Genomic DNA, 24480 nt, shown 5'->3' with positions numbered 1-24480 from the left:
GAAGAGAATGGACATCACATCGGGAATCAAGCACCACAAAATCTTCGTAAACCAAAAGATAAAGAAAACAATGTATCCACAACATAATACCTTCCATCAATTTGCAGGACCCGTTGGAGGCATTCAAGAGCCTTCTCTGAATTTGCCAAATCTTGGTAGAACTACCAAAAATCAATCATTTAACACAACGATAATTGTCAAGTTACTTCACAGATCAAAGTAAATGTGTTAACTTAATGTGCTTGTTTCTCATGAAACCTCTGTCAGATTTGTCCTGGGATGCAAATTAATTTGCCTGCCTTCCAGATTTCTTGCAACCACTGCTCTCATTTCATCATCAAAACCTCTACATTAAATGATTGCAAAGGAAGCAGTATCAAGAACACAAATGCATTAATCAACAAATGGATGCTATCAGAATTCAGAATACTTCACTGAAGGGAAGGAAAAAAAAACTAAAATAATAAAAGAATAATAATAATACTTGACCAAAAAAATAATAATAATAATTGTCCTATAGCAACACTACATTAGGTAAGGGTTATTAGAGCATAATAAGATATATCTTTAGATTTATCTCACAGAGGCTGCCGAAATGAGGCTTAGAACCTTCTGAAGGATGCCAAGCATAGAGAGAACTTTGGCTATAGAAAATAAAACAAAATCACTGATGCACACATCATAAAATAGTAATTAAAATAAGTGACGACCTTTGAAGTGGAACATATCACACAGGAAGTCGCTAAGAAAATGGCAATACCTCAATCTCAGTAGCCTTGAAATCCTCTTGTAAAACAGATTGCAGTGCAGAAATCACAGTCTACAGAATAAAAGTAACTTTGCAATATTAGAACCACATAATTCTGAAATTAATATATCAACTTGAGACAAGTAAACAGTCCCCAAGAAGAAGATTTATGGAAATCAAATTAGAAGTGCAGACTTTCCTAATCTAACACAACAAAAAGGAAACAGCGGAGAAAGAATATTACATCTTGCATGAACTTTTTGCAAACTGGACGAATCTCTTTGCTGAGTGTAGCTGAAAACATCATAACTTGTTTATCGTGAGGAGTCATCTTAAAAATTTCCTGCACATCTCTCCTCACATCTGATAAGGTAACAATAAAAATAAAAAAACAAATAAATAAATTATCAATGTTTGAAGGAAAGAAAAAGAAAGAGGTACTAAAAAGAACAAACAATGCAGGCCAAATTTTTGAAAACATTTGACCGTAGAAATCATATGCAGAAGCTTACCAAGTGATTCGAGCATCTTGTCACACTCATCAAGGATAAAATGCCTCACATTCTTTAAGCCGAGTTCCTTATCTCTTGCAAGAGCCAATATTCTTCCAGGAGTACCAACAACAATATGAGGACATTCATTCTTCAGTAAATCCTTGTGAACCTTGATATTGACACCACCGTAGAAGACAGCAACCTTAATGTCAGGCAAATAGGTACTGAACCTCTCAAATTCATGACAGATCTGTAAATAATAAAAAGTAATGGTTAGTTAAGAAACAAAATCACATTATTGGAAATACAATGTCCAAGAACTCAAACAAATACGCCTAAATACTAACTTCCAGGTCTCCCAGCATACCTGGTAAGCTAATTCTCTCGTATGACACATGACAAGAGCAGCAACTTGTCCTGCAACAGGTTCAATCTGCTGCAGAGTAGAAAGAACAAACACAGCAGTTTTCCCCATCCCTGACTTTGCTTGACAGATGACATCCATTCCTAAAATAGCTTGAGGTATGCACTCATGTTGCACTGGTGAAGAAGGAAACAAAATCGGAGCGGATGAATCCTCAATAAGTATAAATGATCTTCCAGATCCTTTTAATGGAAAGGTTTAGCAAACCAGTTTTCTGGCCCAAATCATGAGTATGGAAGTAGCGTTTTTTTACCTGAAAAATATAAAATACTTCAAGTTAAAAAAAAAAGTATGGTATGCACCAGCATGAAACTGAGTAGAGTGACAGGCTGAACTATAATTCTGAAACATCATACGAAAAGTCTCCAAATATGCTGGGTACCAAGATGTCCCACTTGCTACAAAAAGCTTAACAAGCCATCTGTCATCGCATGAACAAAAGAAAAAACTAGCAAAATAAGTTTCAAGCCCACTAAAACAAAAGCAAATAAATATAAATTGGTGAAATAGAATTGAAAAAACCAGCTTCAAAAGGTTTCCAAATTACGTATTTTGTAGAATAATGTCAAAAGTAAAGCATGCTCACAGGTAGAAAGCAGCTAAGTGGTGTACACGCAAGAATTCTACAATATCTTATACACAAACAGAAATTGATTCAAAATCAGCAGCATAACTCAGATAGCTTAAAAGTTCTTTTTCTTAATGTTGGACAATGAACTTTTACATTCAATAGATGATGGCATAATCAGACGTACATTACGAACTTACAATTCTTGTCATCCACAAATTTCCATGTCAGGCTCTGTAAAAAGAGCAGCAAATGATTGCAGCATTTTCCAACTTAAGATATATGACCCCACCTAACACTAATTATAGACTCGACAAGGCAACAAAATCATACAATCCTAGTTTCCAACAAGTGAATTAGGCAGTATGAGTCTGCGTATGAGGAGCATAAAGTTTTGAAGACCTTACTCGAATGAAATCGGTGAGGACGCATGAAGGCAGGATCTTGGGCGGCTTGCAAAACGTGAGCTCGACTAACTCCCTCATCTTGTCAGGGGTCTGCGGCAACAATATGGTAGCAGCCTCATCTATACTCTTGACTATTAGTAACAGTCTAAACAATCTAAAATAGATTCTTAAAATAAAAAATAAAGAACTCAGATAAACTCTATCAAACATAGACATACATGTGACGACGTCAGTCCATGAAGGTCACAGGGTGGTCTGAGTAAGCACAGGAGATGAAGGAGATGGTTTCGCCGAGAAAAGGCCATCCAAGAGTGCCTAAAGGAAGTGGGATTGGCGATCTTCTACAACTCCTCCTTTTCTACAATTTGAGTACCTGTTGCAACTGTGATTAAAGCAGTGTAAAGCAGCCCAATAATGAGCAAGCATAAAAAAAATCAAACTGCATGTTCCACCCCTTACTAACTAATCTGACAAACTTAAACTCTCAAAACCTGATCCTCCATGCGATTACTGGAAATTCCTAGGAAAATAGTAAATTAAATTTTAACTCTTAACTCCTACAATTCATGTTCTTTTTGTTTCAACAAGCAAAAAAACTCCATGATTTAAAAAATAATAATAAAATAATTTCAAATCAGCCAAAACTTGTTGGCTGCTAGATTCTTGGCTATTTGGGAGCCAAAATCGTGAGAAACCTAACATCATATTTTAATAAATTTGTATCATTGTCATTGGCTCAAATATAAGGACTGGAAGTGTCACCGTCGATGCCACATTCGACCCTATATACTTGTGCATCATCTTCCAATAACTATCCTTTTCCTTCGAGAAAATAATGATTTCAGCATGCATAAAATAAAGAAATTTCAATGTAGGTGACTTTCAATAGCATGGCAACCTAAGATATACACAAGCAATCAAAAGAAAGAGAAAGTTCTTATGGAGACCATTGCCTCCTCTCTAATTGCAAATATGAGACTAGATATCTAACAAGGCAAATCCTCATACTGACAAAAAAATTGAACTTGCAATTATTCCACTACACACTGACAAAACAGTACAGTAAATTACCAAACTGGGATACCTGCGATCCCAGATACAGAGGATTATATATATGCTATTATAGTTGATATAGGTTGAAGTAATTTTTCCAGAACAAGACTTGTTTGTCAGGACTGTAAACTCATGCTGTGGTGATGTTATAAAGCAACAAGCAATTCTACATTTAAGACAAATATACAAACCAGCTTACTTGCGGGCCAATATTTAATCTTCACAAGGCTTTTTATATATATATAACGTTCTTTCTAAAATTTTGATAATGTAAAAATACTTTCAGTAAAAAAGCTTCACATCTTGAGAGAAAGAGAATAACACACAACTCACCTCCTGCTGCCATCTTCCTCTCTGAGCTTCCTCTTCAGCATCATCTTTGCCTCCCTCGGGATTAATTACTTCCATCCCCTCATAACCAAGCATTCTGGATGCAAGAAGAAAAAAATAGGCATTCATTGAATCATTACAGACTAAGATTCTTGATACAAAACATCAATTGCTTAATAACCTACATGACGAAGATTATAATGATGTCACACATAGATTTCCATACAAAGAGATAAGACTTCAAATGCACATGACATTCAAACCACCAATAACAGCCTCGTGTGAGTTACTAACAAGTTTACATGATGAAATAAAATTTTGAATGGTGTTGATCAAGTCTCCAAAAGTGAGCATATGACGCATAAAGAATCAATTTATTGTATTATGATGAAATGCAGGAAGAAAAAGCTGTATCCTTCATCTTCCCCCTTATACGGGCAGCAGAAAAAGATGAATGACCAACTGGAGCTATCAATTCACTATTTTTCTCCTTTTTACATGTCGTTAGGCTTCTTTAGTACACTTTTGCTGAAGTATGAGATCATTAAGCATTTTCTAAATCAATTAACAATATATAACCCGCATAAGACACACAAGAAGTTTTGGTTCTCTCAAATAATGTTCTATTTTTTGAAATATTTCCTTCTGTTTCACATTCCAATTTTGTAATATTCTTATTTTCATTTCAATGATGTTTCTGCTAATTTTTTCAATGGCAAATATAAAGAAAATGGAATAATAATAATCAAAACTCTACTAAAAATGTTAATCAAGGAAAGCCCTTTCAAGTGGATCGGCATATTATACATGTAATAAAGACCACTAGTTTTGGCCAAGAAAATGTGTCATATACTAACCAAATTGAATGGATGATAACTCTAAAATATCACATTTATCAATTTCTTTTTCAGAATAGTTGCAAGTACTAACATGATCAATAGCGCGTAAGATCTCCTAGGTTCCTTCTATCAAATGTTAGAAGACAGGACAGTAATTATGTGATTTCAGAATAACTTGAATCTCAAATGAATGAATGCTAGAACTGAAATAACAACAAAATCAAGCGCATGAAAAAAGAAAACAATCCAGATTTATATTCTTTAATATTTTTTTCCCAGTTTTCTCAGCAACCAAACAAAGATAAGGCAATGAAACAGATCATATACAACTCATTGGTGAAAAACAATTACTGAAACAGAGCACATACAACTCATCAATCACTAAGAGAGAGAGAGAGAGAGAGAGAGAGAGAGAGATGGGAAGGAGGAGCTTCAGAGAGAGAGAGAGAGTGGAGCTCACCTTAGTAGACGATGGTGCAGATGGTGGAGACCGATCTGAATCTCTGCGATGAAATCACTGAGATGAAATCGCTCTGAATCTCTATGATGAAATCATTGAGATGAATCTCTGAATCGCTCTGATAAGGGTTTAGAGAGGGTTGAGAGAGATAGAGAGAAAGAGAGACAGTGGAGCTCACCTTCGTTGGTTCTCGCTACCTCGCTCTAAGAATGAACAAGCGGTGGAGCTTCGAAATCGCTCTGAGATTTATTAGAGAGAGAGAGAGCGCTACAGATTTGGGTCTTAGCTGAGTCTTAGATTCAAAATTAGGGTTTGAAAAGAGGGGGACACCAAGCGCGTGAGGCACAACACATTTGAAGGCGTTTTCATATTATAAAACGGCGTCGTTTTGTTAAATAAATAGGTGACGTTTTATAAACGTCGTTAAATATTAAAAAAGTGACGTTTTAAAATGCGTCGTTAAAAAAACGCCGCCTAAACCCTTTTTTCCTGTAGTGATGCCATCGACACGCCTTTTAATTCAAAAAACTCATTTAAAACCAACAACATTTTGACCAGAAGAAGGAGGACATAGATTCTAAGTGTTATTACAGATGAGAGCATTGATTTCCTCGGTCATGGCTTGATGCCAAACGAGTGATTTGTTAGCTGTGGAAAAGCAACTAGGTTCAATTTCAGTAAGAGAAATAGAGGAGGAGTAGGCGAGTAATAAAAGCGGTTTGGAAAACATATGACGAAGGACTATAAGATGAGTCCGGTGAGGAATGTGAGAGGTAGAGTGTAAATCAACAATAAGATTGAGGCCCAGGGAAGATCGAATGGATTAAGAAAAAGAAACTAGGAAAGGCGAAGAGGTAGGTAGTGGGATGGAAGGGCTAGAATGGAAAATAAGGGAATGTGAGCTGAGAAGAGACGGTGAAACAGGTTGTAGGACTGTCGGTGATGAGGTTGAAGATGGGTGAGTTGGTGGTGGAGCAGAGGTTGGTAAAATAAGTGGAAATGAAGCATAAAGAGCAGTAGAGAGAGCAATGGAAGAGGGCAGGACAGGGAGAAAAGAACGATGGGAAAAGAGAAATGATGGTTCATTAAAGCCAACATGACCCAAAATGTAAATGCTACCCGTAGATGGATCAAGACAACGATAACCCAAATGAGAAGGACTATATATACCCGAGGAAAAGATATGGAGCAGAGCGAAAAGAAATTTTACCTTTGTTACATGGGCGTAGAAATGGAAAGCAAAGACAATAAAAAATACGCAAAAATGTATAGTCGAGAGGTTTGTGAAAGAGGCACTGGAAAGGGGATTGGCATATGATTAATGAGATAAACAGCAGTTTCAAATGCAAAATTCTAAAATTGATAAGGAACCAAACCATGAGCAAGTAGGGTGAGTCCAGTTTCAACAATATTGCGATGTCAACGTTCGACAGACCCATTTTGCTCATGAGTATGAGGACAAGGCAAGCAATGTAGGACACCCAATTTTTGAAAATACAGATGGAGTTTGCGAAATTCGCCCCCCAATTAGTTTGGACATATTTAATTTTGCAAGAAAATTGGCATTCAACCATGGCTTGAAATTGTGGAAAAATTGTGAGAACATCAGATTTATTTGCCATCGGTTAATACCAAATATATTTCGAATAATCATCTAAAAAAATAACAAAATACTTGTAGCTATCACTAGAAATAACTAGAGATGGGCCCCATACATTGTTAAAAATCAAGCTAAAAGGAGCAACACTTTTATTGGAAGAAGAACGTAAGGAAAGTCGAGATGATTTGCCAAGTTGACAAGCATGACAAATTGTACTAGAATACATTTTATTTGAGGAAACCGGAACGTGACTGGAACGCAAAATTTGACGAAGAACTTGAGCATGAGGATGACCAAGACGCATGTGCCAGTGATCAAGAGAGACACAAGTAACAAGTGCAGAAGGTGACACGGAGAGAGGAGAAGGTGGTGAATCATGGAACTGATAAAGAACCGCATCAGTCTTGCCATGGAGCACCGTTTTCTTGGCGTGTTGATCCTTAACCAAAAAATGAGAAGGGTGAAACTCAAAGAAAACATTATTTTCTTTGGTAAATTGTTGAACATAAAGTAATGATTTAGTAAAATGTAGGAGCATAAAGAACATTAGAAAGATGGAAGGAAGTTAAGGGAGAATGAAGAGATGCAGAACCGATATGAGAAATAGGAATACCCATACCATTATCGATGCGAATTTGCAAAGAACTAGTGTATTCCTCAGCATTATATAGGCTAGCAAGATCTGGGGTGACATGATGATTGGCGCCGGTATCCGGAAACCAATCTAATGATGGAGAACTATGGCCATAGGTAGTGACATGAGCATGAGGAGACATGTTCCGATCAAAGTGATGATAGCAATAATGATCGGCAGTGTGATTGGAAAGGTTACAAATTTCACTACTACAAAATTATAAATAGATTGCACTGTTTATGTTATCAACAGTGCTAGGACCCCAGTGGGGGCACCCCAGCACCCCCAGTTTTTTTTCATTGGTCAGTCAGTTTTTTTTTTTTTTTTTTTTTTTTTTTTTTTTTTTCAATCACCCACAGCCACGTGGGCTGGGGGTCACTGGGGGTGGGGGTCTGCCGCATTTTTCTTATGTTATTTAATCACACTTTTTAGGTTTTGTTAAAGTGTAATATTTGAGAGTGTGATTAAAAAGAGTTATTTTTAATCACACGTTTTGAGTGTCATTAAAAGATGATTCCATCACACGTTATGCATGTGATAATAAATATTTAAATCACACTTTTTACGTGTGATAATAAATATTTAGATCACACTTTTAACGTGTGATGTATAAGTAATAAAACTTGTAATAATAAACATTTAGATAACATATTTTAAGCGTGATTAATATCTAATAAAATATGTGATTAATAATGAGATAAAATCACACGTTATATGCATTTCTCATCACAGTTAATGCGTGTAACAAAAAAAGGATTTGACATATTTGAAGAATAATTAATATTGTTTTTGTACGCATTTGAAGAATGTAATACACACTATATTCTATTTTTTGAATCACAACTACATATTAAATGGAATAACATCACATATTTCATAAATAAAAGTTGAATGTTCAAAAGTATATACAAAGGAATTAATAAAAAAATTTAATTGTGATTACATATATTAAAAAAAATGAAAAAACTTAAAGCACAAAGTCCTTGAATTCTTTGACCATATTTTGCATCTCTCCAAACAATTTCTGACCTGAAAAGTGAAAACAAAAATTAATTCAGAGGCAAAATTTGCCTCTTCTTTAGAAATAATTTTGGGCTGAATGCAAAATAAAAGCAAGAAATTCACAAAGATGCGTGTTGGATCAAAATAATTGAGATAATGTGATTATTATGTTTTATGCACTTCGACTACAAAATAATTTGGGTAGTGGCACATGTGAAAGAAGAATAAAAATTAGATAATCAGCATATTTTTTTGTTACTTTTTTTTTTAATCAACAAAAAAGAATTTATTGATGAGAAAAAGATAATATTTTGGATTTAAATTGTATCATTTTCAAAACCACACATCCTAACTATGTTGGCACCTATGGCAACACCAATAATGTGCATAATCCAAAACAACAACTGAAAATTGGTGAAGTTCCAATTCAATAACAGACAAGTCTCAAGCCAAACAAGCTATAAAATTCATTAATGTAACTGTATAAACCAAAAATCTTAAAAATTACATACTTGAGAGAAGAGAATGGCCACGCATCTACAATATAGTCATAGAGCTTGATCTTTCAACCTCAAGGTGCACCTGCTTCTAAATGAAAATCTAATAAATTGATTGCTCTATCCCCATTTTCACATAAAATAAATTAATTTCTTGATGAATATTAAATAGCAAGTCATTAACACAAACTACTAATATGTTTTTAGCTGTTTTAACCCAATAGGACATGGAAATCTTAACCCAACTAGTGACATCTACAAACATAGAAATTCACATGTATACAATCTCAGAGAGGGAGAGAACAATATATGAAGAAGCCATAGATTTTCAATTGATCTCTCTAACTTTTCTTTAATTTTCAATGTAACTCTCAAATTTTCTTTGCCAATACAAAATAAAAATAAATATATAATAGACTGATCAAACATAGGAATTGATTTAAACCCATTGAAATTATATTGCCAAATTGGAGGACTTTTTAACACCAATACAAAAAGAGGCTAAATAAATAATAAAAGTTGTAATTATATTAGTTAGGAACACTAAAATTTACTACATTAGAAAGAATTATATATAGGCTATGCTACATAATACTGTAAAGATCAAGAGGTGGATTAAGGGAAAATCCAACGGAGAGGGGGCCAAGGGTTGAGTTGTCAAGTTATAGTTCACTTTAAAACTTCAAGCCCCTATTTAATTACAATTTTAAAGTACTTCGCTTAATTTTCATATATAAAATTTGTATATAAAATATCTATTTATATATCATTCTTATATTGTAATTGGAAAATGTGTGATATGTTAGTCTCTAAACTTGTTCTCAAAGTCTATACAGTAAAAATGCCTTTATATTAATTTCTGCATATGGCTATGATAAGGTTTATGCTCAGCTCTATCTAAAAGCACTTAGTAATTTATGAATAATTATTAACCTTGAATCAATTTTGTTTTGATCAGCAAAACAACAAATATTTAATTAAAAATTACAATAATAGCACATATATAATTGCCCCTCTACTACCATCATCTGATATCCTAATTATCTTTTCAACTTCTTCAACTCTAAAATAGAATAGGAACTGAAGAAGAGTTATTGAAATGTCAACTATGCTAAGAGTACAAACTTGTTGGTCTTAACAATATCAAATTTAGTCATCTAATCAAAGAGACCAAGTTGCAATCTCTAGATTTTACACAAATAGAAGGAGAGTGTCTAATGCTTAAATCAACATTATGATTGAATAAGTATTTCATTCTAGTTCACCAAACATAGCATAAAAGCTTAAATATCCATAGAAAGTGCCTACAAGCAGCAGTAAGAGAAACAAAGAGAGGGAGAGTGTCTAATTGATAATTGCCAAATTAGGAAACTTACAAACAAAGTCTAATTCAGTTAGAACCAAAAGAAACTTTTGTATCTCAAAAATAGAACCATAGTCAAATAGAACAAAAGGCTTTGATCAAAATATATAGATCTATATATGTTGAATCACCAAATATCAAATAAAACAATAACAAATCAAATGTGAGAAGTAAAATAATTGAATGAAATTTATGAGACAGGGATAAGAATTCGTACAGGACTAGAGTACAAAGTTGATGCCATCAACTTACTTGTGACGCCTCAAATTTTGATAATATAATACAACGATGCACCGGGGTTTAACTAGAGGATACACATCATTTTTAAGCACAAAATACAAATAATTACACTAAAATAAAATATTAATAATAGTTACAGATAAAATTCTTCAACTCTTTAAATACAGGCCGGTTCCTTGATACAAAAAGATTATCCAAACTACAGGAAATATACAATCTAATTTCTAAGGCAGCCATGGTTCCACAAAGCTTTTAGGGATTCTGTTCTTTGTGTAAAACTCGCCTTCACCTGGCATAAAACGCCATGAGCTTGGAATGCCCAGCAAACACACACACCCCGACCCTTTTCCCATTCCAAATACACAAGAACATAACGGCATGATCATAACATACAATGAAAGCAATAATTAAGCAGAGCTTATAATTAAATTCTAGTTCTCATGAATAATAGTCAATTTTAGTTAGTTCTAGGCAACTCCTCGTGGAATGCCATTCCTACCTAACCACTAACTCTGGCTACGGTCAATTCTGACTCCCCCTTGGTTAATACAATACCAATGCGTCGCTTACCGCATAACCACCCGTGCGTCGCTTACCGCACAATTACCAATGATGCCCACGCACCTAGGTTACATACCCAAGTGGTGACATCACGGTCTGCCCCAAGGAAACGGGCTTCCAGGGATACTCTCCCTGTGTGAGACCCTCACTGCCACCCTTATGCCTCCCATTTCCGTTAAGCAGCCAGAATATCTCCCGTGCCATGTTAGGGTTCGGAAACATACTTGCACAAGACTTCACAAAAATGGAATACATTCCATTATATCATACTCTTGAATCCATCGTTCTTTATGATCGCAACCCATTACCATCCCATTTGATTTCTCCTTTATTAAGTGCATTATGTTCTCAGTTATAGCAAAGCATGGTCAATATAATTACGAATCCAAACTAAACAAGTAATTTATTCATGGTAAAGAAAATTTACAATTTATCATAGATTACATATCGAGACTAAAACATTCAAGAAACATAGAATATAAGAGTTGCAAACCAAATAAGAGCATATTAACACAAATTTCTAGATTTGAACCAGTTTGAAAATAACTATGCAAAAAATAGTTTTATTGGCCCTAAAGACTTGGCCTCATGTGAGTTTGTAGATTAATAAGTCTAGTTTCAAACTCAATTTATGAAAGTAGGATAGGTATTTTATATTTTAAGATAATTCAGAATTACCAAGATCTGTCCAGATTCGTTGATCGTTACGCAAATCGGTTTTTCTCTAGAACTCCTCACTCTCTTGAGTTCAAACAAATTTTAGTTAAAATATAACACCAAGATTAAGATTTTGACATAAAATTGAGCTCAAGATTAATTTTCTGGAATTTTCTAAAAATAGATAAAGTTGACTATTTTTCTGGTTCTGTGAGTAACAAACTTAGAAAATTTGTTTAGGTTATAAAAACACATCCTTAGGGCCTACAAAAATTACCACATACTCTAGACATACCAAATATTGTACCATAAAAGCAGATTTTGAGTTTATGGAGTTTTGATAGGAAAATAAATTCAAGAGAGGGAAAAGATTTGCTGCTGGAAAATTAGAAAGAAAGAGAAGCACACCATTTCTTGATTAATACACCTTTATACAAGAGTGTAGGCCTAGACTACAACAAATATATACAAATAGCATGTATTAGGAGGGGAAAAACAAGTGGTAAGAGAACTTGAGAGAAGAGATGTTGTATGTTTACCTTTGTTGTACAAGACTAACACAATTCTTCCTTTTCTTCTCCTCTTCTCTCTCACTCTCTCTCTCTCTCTCTCTCTCTCTTTTCCAAGATCACTCTTTCTCACTCCTCTAGTGAACGGCTGAAAATGTATATAATGAGGGAGAGAAGTGTGCATATATATATATATATAGAGAAAGAGAAAAGATTGGGAAGGTTTCTTAGGGACCAAGTTTTATAAGTGCAAATTGTCAAAGTTGCCATTATGGCTCTTTTCATCCATCACATGGTCAACAACTTGGGCTCCAAGAAATATATATATATATATATATATAAGATAGTTTTATTTATAAACATAATATAATAGCCACAAGTACACGAATTAATAAAATATTACAATTAAGGGTTGAAATGAAATAAAATAAAAGTATATTGGGACCAAGTCTAAATTTATGAAACCTTGATATATGTTATTAATATACTAACATTAGAAAATAGTTAAAATAATAAATTCGTGTCCCGTTAAATTAAAGGGCAAACAAATGCGAGAAACCGAGCAAAAATGGCATTACCGGGAATTAAAATTTTAGAGTGATTAATATATAATGATAGGGTCTAATAACTAACAATATGGTTTTAAAGATGATTATTAATCTACGGGATCGATTAGGGTTTACTCGAATTAATCCGCGATGCTTCCCGATTCTAGGGTTTAAAATGCAATTAAGCGAAAATTCAAGGGCTTTATTGAAATAAACTCAAGGTTAGGGATTTAATGGTAATTACAAAAATTAGGGTCTCTACAACCTATCCCCCTTAAACAAATTTCGTCCTCGAAATTTTAAGTAGTCGAAAAGTTGTGGTTAATTTACCAGCATTGCATCATTGTGCTTCCAAGTAGATTCTGACAATGTATTTTAATCTCAAAAATTTTAAACTACCCGTTGTATAGGTAATGATGTCGTTGCTTCATTGTGAAAACCCCTATTGCCAATTTCTGATGTGGTAGTCCACGTACTCACTATGAATGTATCCTGATGATCGTTCTCTCGATTTTTGGTGTCATTACGTTCGTTGATTTGTGATAATTAGGGAAGTTGGTCTATCCCCCTTAAATAATAAAGTGTCCCAACGAATATGTAACTCATCTTATTCTTCTAGTTGCCATCGATCACGATTGGTGTACAAACAGTCAAGCTGTGTCCAAGATGATTTTATACTTGGACCTATTCATGCCTTGGAGATTGAAAATCAAACGCATAAACAATTCTTAAAGGTTTGCATCCACATAGTAAAGACGAAAGAATACGATGAATAAAGCATGTACTCAAGAGTTCTAAAACTATATTCACAAAAGGAAATTTACATCGTCTATATATATTTTACAAAAGGTCATCCAAAAGAGTTATAAGTAATATCCTAATTATATTTTTCCCAAGTTAGCCATGGCTCGTACTGTGGTTCCTTGGGTTCATATGTGGTGCACTGCTCTTCCTCAAGATACTGCTTAGTGATATGTTCATTTTCTTCTCCTTGCAGTGCAAATATTCTGTCTGTTGGCCTTTGATTGTTAACCGGCCCAGATTTCTGATTGCTCTCCGCCTTGTAATTTTGTTGCCTAGTAGCTCCTAACTTAGTTACCCATGGTTGCTGCCCGCCAATAACCTGCGTATTTGCTCCCGAGCGCTCTCCTCGATTTCCGGCCAGTTGGGGGCATTCAAACCTCCTGTGTCCCATCTGTTGACAATGATAGCACTGGATCAACCCAGCTGGCCTTGTCTGAAAACTCTCCTTTAGATTTTGCTGCTGCGATTGTTGGGGTTGTTGGAGTTCCCTAGAATACGGCTTCTGTGCTGCATGCCTTCGACTATTTCTTTCGGGTCCCACATTGGAATGATTGTTTTCTTTCCTTAAACTCCAAATCCTCTTGGAATCTGCCACCTCCCGTTCTGAATCAAGTGTTGTGTCAACCACATCTGCAAAAGTGGGAAGTCGCATGGGCAAAACTCTTCCTCGAATTGTAGGGTTTAGACCCCATTCAAATTTTCGTGCTTTGTTTTCATCGTTTTCTACATATCAAGTCGCATAACGCGCTAACTTCTTGAACTTTGCCACGTATTGGGTCACCGTCATTGTGCCTTGTTCTAGGTTCAGAAATTCACGAATTCTTTCTTGTTTGACCGTGTTCAGAAAGTACTTCCTCAAAAATAACTCCTTAAACTGCGCCCACGTCATTGCGGCGATGTCCCTAGATTCCTGAATCAGAGCCCACCAATGATCTGCTTCCCCTTCAAGTTGGTAAATTGCTAGATCAATCCTATCAATGTATTCAGTTATTCCCATTGTGTTGAACATCTTTTCAATTTGTCGGATCCAATTTTCAACAATTTTAGGATCGGGTTTGCCAGTGAAGATCGGTGGTCTCTATTTGCGAAACTCGGAGAATAGATGTGTCCTCTCATTCTGACGCGTTTTCCTTAGCCTTCCTAATTCTTCCAAAATTTGATTTCCAACATTCTCGGGTAAGTTGGCAACGGATGTAGGCGCGTGATCGTGATTGTTAACCTTAGGTGCCACATTCCTGTTTATACTGGCATCATCATTGTGGTTGGTGGCGTTGTTGTTGCCTACGTATTTGTTTGCTCTTGTATGGTTCACCATCTGCCAAATGCGCAGTTAAGTGCAGGTTACGGTTTTGTTAATGCGGTTAGTCAAGGAAATTACTAAAGTGAAATGCTCTACTCAACATATAATCCAAGTAACACCTAATAAGCACCTAAGGTAATCTTACTCAACCATCGACTCCATCACCACTCTTGGTCGCTTTGGGGCAACTGCATGTTTCGGTTCGCTGATTGAATCTAACCTTTCCTTTCTTTATTATGAAATTCTAGTTCCACTACCCTTGTCTAAAAGGCTTTCTTCAGCACCTGGTACCAATAGTAGAATCGTCGATGCCCGGCTACATGCTTTCACGAATCGACATTGCCATGCCCGAAATTCGAAGAAACGTCCTAGGGTCGGTTGAGAAAATTTTAATTTTTTTGACATCTTCTAGTTTCTAGATAATGTAATATAGTCGGTAGCAAGGTTGTTTCTAATTGCAAGTCGGAACGCGTGGGTAAGGGTTGAACCTAAGCTCTGATACCAAGTTGTGACGCCTCAAATTTTGATAATATAATACAACGATGCACCGGGGTTTAACTAGAGGATACACATCATTTTTAAGTACAAAATACAAATAATTACACTAAAATAAAATATTAATAATAGTTACAGATAAAATTCTTCAACCCTTTAAATACAGGTCAGTTCCTTGATACAAAAAGATTATCCAAAATACAGGAAATATACAATCTAATTTCTAAGGCAGCCATGGTTCTACAAAGCTTTTAGGGATTCTGTTCTTGGTGTAAAACTCGCCTTCACCTGGCATAAAACGCCATGAGCTTGGAATGCCCAATAAACATACAAACCCCGACCCTTTTCCCATTCCAAATACACAAGAACATAACGGCATAATCATAACATACAATGAAAGCAAAAATTAAGCAGAGCTTATAATTAAATTCCAGTTCTCATGAATAATAGTCAATTTTAGTTAGTTCTAGGCAACTCCCCGTGGAATGCCGTTCCTACCTAACCACTAACTCTGGCTACGGTCAATTCTGACTCCCCCTTGGTTAATACAATACCAATGCGTCGCTTACCGCATAACCACCCGTGCGTCGCTTACCGCACAATTACCAATGATGCCCACGCACCTAGGTTACATACCCAAGTGGTGACATCACGGTCTGCCCCAAGGAAACGGGCTTCCAGGGATACTCTCCCTATGTGAGACCCTCACTGCCACCCTTATGCCTCCCATTTCCGTTAAGCAGCCAGAATATCTCCCGTGCCATGTTAGGGTTCGGAAACATACTTGCATAAGACTTCACAAAAATGGAATACATTCCATTATATCATACTCTTGAATCCATCGTTCATTATGATCGCAACCCATTACCATCCCATTTGATTTCCCCTTTATTAAGTGCATTATGTTCTCAGTTATAGCAAAGCATGGTCAATATAATTACGAATCCAAACTAAACAATAAGTAATTTATTCATGGTAAAGAAAATTTACAATTTATCATAGATTACATATCGAGACTAAAACATTCAAGAAACATAGAATATAAGAGTTGCAAACCAAATAAGAGCATATTAACACAAATTTCCAAATTTGAACCAGTTCGAAAATAACTATGCAAAAAATAGTTTTATTGGCCCTAAAAACCTGGCCTCATGTGAGTTTGTAGATTAATAAGTCTAGTTTCAAACTCAATTTATGAAAGTAGGATAGGTATTTTATATTTTAAGATAATCAGAATTACCAAGATCTGTCCAGATTCGTTGATCGTTACGCAAATCGGTTTTTCTCTTAAACCCCTCACTCTCTTGAGTTCAAACAAATTTTAGTTAAAATATAACACCAAGATTAAGATTTTGACATAAAATTGGGCTCAAGGTTAATTTTCTGGAATTTTCTAAAAATAGATAAAGTTGACTATTTTTCTGGTTCTGTGAGTAACAAACTTAGAAAATTTGTTTAGGTTATAAAACACATCCTTAGGACCTACAAAAATTACCACATACTCTAGACATACCAAATATTGTACCATAAAAGCAGATTTTGATTTTATGGAGTTTTGATAGGAAAATAAATTCAAGAGAGGGAAACGATTTGCTGCTGGAAAATTAGAAAGAAAGAGAAGCACACCATTTCTTGATTAATACACCTTTATACAAGAGTGTAGGCCTAGACTACAACAAATATATACAAATAGCATGTATTAGGAGGGGAAAAACAAGTGGTAAGAGAACTTGAGAGAAGAGATGTTGTATGTTTACCTTTGTTGTACAAGACTAACACAATTCTTCCTTTTCTTCTCCTCTTCTCTCTCACTCTCTCTCTCTCTCTCTCTTTTCCAAGATCACTCTTTCTCACTCCTCTAGTGAACGGCTGAAAATGTATATAATGAGGGAGAGAAGTGTGCATATATATATATATAGAGAAAGAGAAAAGATTGGGAAGGTTTCTTAGGGACCAAGTTTTATAAGTGCAAATTGTCAAAGTTGCCATTATGGCTCTTTTCATCCATCACATGGTCAACAACTTGGGCTCCAAGAAATATATATATATATATATATATAAGATATTTTTTTTTATAAACATAATATAATAGCCACAAGTACACGAATTAATAAAATATTACAATTAAGGGTTGAAATGAAATAAAATAAAAGTATATTGGGACCAAGTCTAAATTTATGAAACCTTGATATATGTTATTAATATACTAACATTAGAAAATAGTTAAAATAATAAATTCGGGTCCCGTTAAATTAAAGCGCAAACAAATGCGAGAAACCGAGCAAAAACGGCATTACCGGGAATTAAAATTTTAGAGTGATTAATATATAATGATAGGGTCTAATAACTAATAATATGGTTTTAAAGGTGATTATTAATCTACGGGATCGATTAGGGTTTACTCGATATAATCCGCGATGCTTCCCGATTCTAGGGTTTAAAATGCAATTAAGCAAAAATTCAAGGGCTTTATTGAAATAAACTCAAGGTTAGGGATTTAATGGTAATTACAAAAATTAGGGTCTCTACATTACTCTAGTTCAAAACAATTTTGAGGACCAATTCAGTTCCGATCAAATCACCTACATGCTTTTTAGATTCAGCCTCGTGAATAGATTATTCGAATCACAAGAAGAAACAATTTCATAGATTCAAGCCAAGCTTAAGTAATTTGAGCTAAATTCAATCAGAGAGATGAATTATTTAAAATCGATATAAGATCAACAATGTCATAGAGGTGAGAAAACTAGTTCAAAAGAAATTAAAAGTTTCTATTATTTATGGTAATATTCAAATCAAATTCAAGTCATTTGAACAATTTGTTTGGGGTTCTAGTTAGCGTTATCATGAGGGAAAGAGATATTGATAGAATAATCTGGTTGGGGTTCTATGTAGATGGAGTTTCAAATTTTGAAATTCAAATGTGTGAGAGGTAATTTGGTTGTAGATGGTAAACTGTTGATAAAAATGGACCACTACCATTAGATCTAAAGTAGAATAATATCAGTTTCTACTCTAAAACTAATCTTATCATCCACGGTGACATCTAGGACAAGTGCCCCATCTATAGCCTTCCCTTGTTATATAGATGATACAACAAACCCAAGCTGCATTCGAATGTCAAAAGGTCAATGAAGTTTAGAAACATAAAGGGCACAATTTATTTAAGCATATTGTGTTTTGTATCTTGGAGAAGCAAAATATAAACCATTTAAGAGAAACCGAATAATAAAATGAATATAAACCATTTTGACCTTTGAACCTTTTTGTTTATTTTCCAACTGCATACACATATCAAGAAAAAAGGAGTCCAATTTCAAACCCATATCAGTTTCTTGAACATATAAGAATACACAAACACATTAAAAAAAAAAAAAAAGGTGGTACAAAGAAAGCAACCAAAGAAAGTAACAACTTGATAGTAACAATTACTTTAGACTTTGTCTGTTTTCCAGTAAACATTGAAAGGAAAGAGCAAAAATATATATATATATATATATATCAGTTTCTTGAATAGAAAAAAAAAATCAGCTTCTTGAACAAAAAATTATCAGTTTGTTAAACCAAAAAAATAATTCTTTTGCCCAACCAAAAAAAAAAAAAAAAAAAAGATTAGGAAAAACAAATAGGAAAAACTGAGTCCAATTCCAAACACATATCAATTTGTTGAACCGTAAAATTATACTTTGGGCTTTGTTTGTTTTCCAGGAAACATTTAAAGGAAAGAGCAAAAAAAAAAAAAAAGTTTATTGAACAAAAAACATCAATTTGTTGAAACCAAAAAAAAAATACAGAAAAGCACATACACATAGGAAAAATGGAGTCCAATTCCAAACATATATCAATTTCTTGAACATATAGAAAAACACAAACACATATCACTACATCAAGAATTGAACAATAATAATATCCATAAAACACCTAATAATTGACAAATCAAACAGTTCCTTGATCAACAAATCGATTTAAGGTTTAGAAAAACAAAAATAAAAAATTAGAATAAGGTATTTATGAGTAAAACGATCAAACCTTTCGATGCTTGGCAGTTTCGCGTGTGATTAAAAAAAAGAAAGATAAAATGACACTTAACTGAAAAGTGACATAAAAAATAAATATAATCACATGTTAATTAGAAGGTGTAATTAAAAAAATATATATATAATCACACTTAATCGAAAAGTGACATAAAAAATAAATATTATTACACTATCAAGTGTGATTAAAATATTAATCTTTTTTTTTTTTAATCACACTTGCAATAAAAGTGAAATATTTTCATTTATCAAAGTGTGATATTTAACTACTTCGGTAGTAGCGCTTGACAGAAAAGTCGATTATCACTGGAAGGAGTCGGAAGAAGACCAGAGCCACTTGTTACGCCCCAAAATTGAAGACCGAAAAAAAAATTGTACAACACACAACTCAAACATGATAGATAACCAAAATATTTTATATGCACATATAAACAGAGTTAATAGCATAGATAATTCATTTGTGTTCCGCTATAGGATTACAAAACACTGTCAAACCAAAATTCAAAAGAAAAAAAACTACTAATCTAAGTCTTCAAGTGAACCACGGTTCCAACACTTCATGTCACGCCCCGTATTTTATTACTCGGATAACATTATCAATATTCATTAATTAAGTCATTTACAAATGACAATTCATCATTGGATGAAAAGATGAATAATTAAATATACATGCTCCTTCTCGTTACACAACAAGGACATTTACATACAAATAAAAGAAATGCCCAGAGACTTACAATAAAAAAAAGGGCACTACTCCTTACAAAAAGATAGCATTCAGCCAAATAAACAGATGAAATAATACAATCCATCACTACGTTACACTTATGAATGGTAAAACCCATTGTTTGATCTTCAAATCTGAAAAGCATTCCCTGTACACTTGTACAGGTAGGGGGTGAGCAACCACTAGCTCACCAAATAATCTCATATTATAACATTAGAAGATATGAGGGTATAAAGATACTCATACATATACGTGAAATCGTACCATGTTAAAAATCATATTTTCTTACATAATCTCTTAAATCCAATTTATTTAATTAATCACAACAAATTAACTTAAATAAATAAACATGCTTCAATAGCAACATGACATCCTTTTCAATTCATTCAATTACTTATTTGTCAATTGAATCAAATAGTTAAACAATTCATAATGACATTTAAAAAAGCATCAAATACATTTTATACAGTCTTATGAGATGAATGCATATGCCATATCATGCTCAAAATATTTTTTTCATCTTTTGAAAATCTTATGCACAATACCAATTTGAAAACACATTAATCCAACAATTTCAATAAAATTTCAAGGTGATAAATACGATTCAGGTAATTCCTAAGCTGGTGTCTGCAAGTAGGCATATCAAGCATTACCAAATCCCCACTTTACCGGTCTCTCACGGGAAGGGCAGTGGTGCCTCCTCCGCGCGTGTTTTTGGTCTTTCACCCTGGACACTCAGGCCAACTTAACCAATATCAAACTACATCCCCTATCCGAATTTACCAACGTATTTACCCAAAACAAATCAAAATGATCTTGTTTCACCAAAAGCAATTTCTTTCTCAAAACAATAGTTTTCAATGGCAAATTCGAAATCCATGATAACAATGAAATGGAATGGCAATGCAATATGCAACAATGCATTAGAATAGTTCCAATTTCAATTCCACCACACAATGCTCCATTGTGATCAATTTCCATATCTCTATCAATGTAATACCATGATACAATCCCAAGAGATAATATAATAATGTCAATGTTCATGTATTTATCACATGTAAATCAACAACTTCCAACTTAGTCTTTTCAAAACAATTCAACATATTCTTTATACACAACAAAACTTCCAAAAATCAAACATTTTCTTTTCTTTCCAAGAATCTCATTTAAATACCAACATGGTAATCCTCTACCGATTACCAAAACCAAAACTTCTAAACAATGGGTTCATCAATAGTAATAATATATGACACCAAAGCGGGTTCAAGTTTTCATCAATTTCTAACTCACATACTTTATCAATGAAATGCAATTACAATCTTCCTAAAACTCATCCCCATCCCAAATATTAAATAGAATCAAATTCCCATTTTTCCCATGCAAGTAAAATATCGTGATTTTCAAGTTCAATCATAATTCTCACTAAGCATAAGTGAATATTCCAACACTTAATCAATTATATCAAAATCTCCTCTTGACTATAATTATAAAATATAACACGAGTGTTCACTTTCCAATTATTAACATTAACCCCATCAAATTAAACCAAGGGAAATAAATAAATAAATAAATAAAAGTTTTAATAACTCATTTTTGTTTTAATCCAATCCATCCATTTGCTCCAAACGAGCTAAAATCATATTCTTTTCTTTTCTTTTCAAAGTCTGCCAAAACTGTTCAAATATCTCATAAAAATTTTGAAGTATGAAATTATTATTATAATATTACTCGACTAGTATAACTAGGAACCCAATACCATACCACATCAATTTAATTTCGTTTATTTCTCCAAATCTCATACTTAGTCAACTTCGTCACTTTTAATCTCATAATATTAAAGTTATGAATTAAACCCAATAACACCCCTTTAATTACGAAGGACTTAAAATATTAACCAAACTAATGTAATTCATCAAATTAGTAAGTTCATTATTTTCACCATTTTCCAAATTAATAACACCAAACATAACTTCACATGTTTCATCTCTTAAATGCACCCACATTTCATGCCTAATCAATTTTCCCTAAATCTCTACAATTATCAATTTCACAACTTTTCTAAAATTAATAAATCAACATGATATTTACATAAAAATTATTAAATATGCCCAAGAGTAACATTTTCAAGGTTGTAAGTTCAAAAGTCTACGTCTCACATTTTCATCTTCACAAAAATGAACACAACTAAATCATCAACATATCCCTTCTATAAAATATCGTGAATATAACATTTTTAGAGTTTTTAATCCCAAAGCAACTCTATAATTCCAATTTAACAATTTATACAATATTCATCAATATCAATTTATTTTTTTCTCAAAAATAAATTCCAAAATCAAAGATGAATATATATATATATATATATATATTTCAACTTTATATTTCTCAAAATAAATTATCTAATCATACTATGATGTTGATACAACCCACACAACTTTTAAATTTTTATTTTCGATTTTTTTTTTATACAAAATTATCAACACAAGATTATTTTCCCAAATCATGTTCAAAATACCAATATTCTTAACATTTCACATAATTTTTCTTCCAAAAATTAACCAAACAAAAATCTGAGAAATACATATATACAAAACCTCCTATAATGATATATTTTCTCAAAATATTCCTAACATAGCTTTAATGTAATAATATGAAGAAAGTCCCTACCTCAAATATGAAGAAAAACAAATCTGAAAATGCAAACATCGCCCGATTATGAATCCGAGACCACCATCGCAAAGATCACGATGAGCTCTCTGAGTTTCATTTACAAAACTTTTACAAAATCCCACTCTAAAAACTCTCATTTCAAGCTCAAAGATTGAGTAACAATGGTGAACATGGAGAGAGAGAGAGAGAGTTGAGCTCTCTGTTCAAGGAAAGAAGAAAAGAAAATGAAGGAAGAAAAGAATGGAGAAGGCGTGGGGCAATAACCCTACGTGGGTTCGTGTCCCCAAAATTGATTTTTCCAAAAGAAAAATATAATTTTTTTGTAATAATACCTCAAATTTTATAATAAAAATTATAAAATAATATAATTTTTCTCACCACAAAATATAATATTTTGCTCATCACGAAATATACTCTCATTTTATTCACCATAAAAATATATAATTTTTCACCATATGGTACACACCATAAAATCAACTATCAAATATTTATTATAATCTATATAATAAATAATAACAACTCTCAATGTGGTTACTACCAATCACCTAATTAAAAAGGACTAAACAGTTAAACATGAGTCATTAAACAATCTCAATTTAAATTAAATCTAAGTCATGAGTCCCACCCATAAGTCAAACATGGTCCAATTATATACCAAAATAGACCCAACAAATTTATCTCAAATCATGGTCCAAACACCTAAAACTCAAATTTCAAATTCTGCTATAAATTGAATTGAACACCAATCAGTTTGCAAATTCTCATAAAATAAATGCTCACCATTAAATTTCGAAATTTTTGTCTAACATGCTAGACTCTTATAAAAACACCACAATAAAAATTTTATAATTTCTGAGATCGAAAATTATATATATATATATTAAAAAAATATTGCAAAATTGAACTATTTTTGCACATTACTTTACGCAACACTCCAATCCAAATATTACTCGATTAATTTATGCACTGACTATTTAAAAAAAATATTTTGGGACAATACACTTCATCTTGATTGCTTTCGGGATAACCTTTACCATCGTAAACTGCTTCCTCACCTGGCATGACATACCATGAGCTTGGAATGCCCAGTAAAACCACACACACACCTATACCTTCTATCAACCAATCAACCATATACAGAACAAATCGAGTAACATAAAATACAATGTTACAATAAAGTTCTATAAATTAGTAGTTAGACTAGACATCTAGAATCCCCTAAAGAAATCCTTCTACCCAACCACAAGGATTGAACACCGGACTATTTAGAACTCACCCTTTTACTACTTTGCAGACCTTACCACCTATGCCCACGTCTCGGTTATTTACCGATCAACGACACTGATGGACCTAAAGAGGGACGGCCAAAAGTAGGCTCGCTTACACCCAAATCGTGCCTAGGGCTTGCTTACACTCTGCGCATATCATACTGTAGATGCGCCCGCGGGCCTTACTACAGTTCGGACTCGATTCGTGTCACGGTTCTTAATCTGAACCAAAGAGTCCAAATCCGGAAAAT

General features: G+C 33.6%; 1 protein-coding gene across 1 annotated transcript; it reads right to left on the bottom strand.

The window, feature by feature from the left end:
* Positions 1 to 26: 26 nt before the first annotated feature.
* On the bottom strand, positions 27 to 2747 carry LOC145795723 (ATP-dependent RNA helicase sub2-like). The gene is made up of 7 exons (XM_082880592.1): positions 2642 to 2747; positions 1610 to 2087; positions 1190 to 1492; positions 761 to 820; positions 610 to 644; positions 259 to 346; positions 27 to 161 (listed from the first exon to the last, which is right to left on the bottom strand). The coding sequence occupies exons 2-7, from the start codon at positions 1745 to 1747 to the stop codon at positions 27 to 29; spliced, it is 759 nt and encodes a 252-aa protein (XP_082736718.1). The 5' UTR covers positions 1748 to 2087; positions 2642 to 2747.
* Positions 2748 to 24480: the final 21733 nt, after the last annotated feature.

The sequence above is a fragment of the Camellia sinensis genome, chromosome 7 (genome assembly GCF_055761805.1).
Source record: "Camellia sinensis isolate YWXY chromosome 7, ASM5576180v1, whole genome shotgun sequence".
Lineage (NCBI taxonomy): Eukaryota > Viridiplantae > Streptophyta > Magnoliopsida > Ericales > Theaceae > Camellia > Camellia sinensis.
The sequence above is the reverse complement of the archived record's forward strand: the minus strand, read 5'-3'. Positions and strand labels throughout refer to the sequence as shown.

Excerpts from the sequence above, each read along its gene's own strand:
- LOC145795723 (XM_082880592.1), bottom strand. The coding sequence starts at position 1,747 with ATGGATGTCATCTGTCAAGCAAAGTCAGGGATGGGGAAAACTGCTGTG. Across the intron at positions 1,493-1,609 it reads CGAGAGAATTAGCTTACCAG|ATCTGTCATGAATTTGAGAG; the intron begins GTATGCTGGGAG and ends TATTATTTACAG. Across the intron at positions 347-609 it reads TGCTTGGCATCCTTCAGAAG|AGGTTTTGATGATGAAATGA; the intron begins GTTCTAAGCCTC and ends CATTTAATGTAG.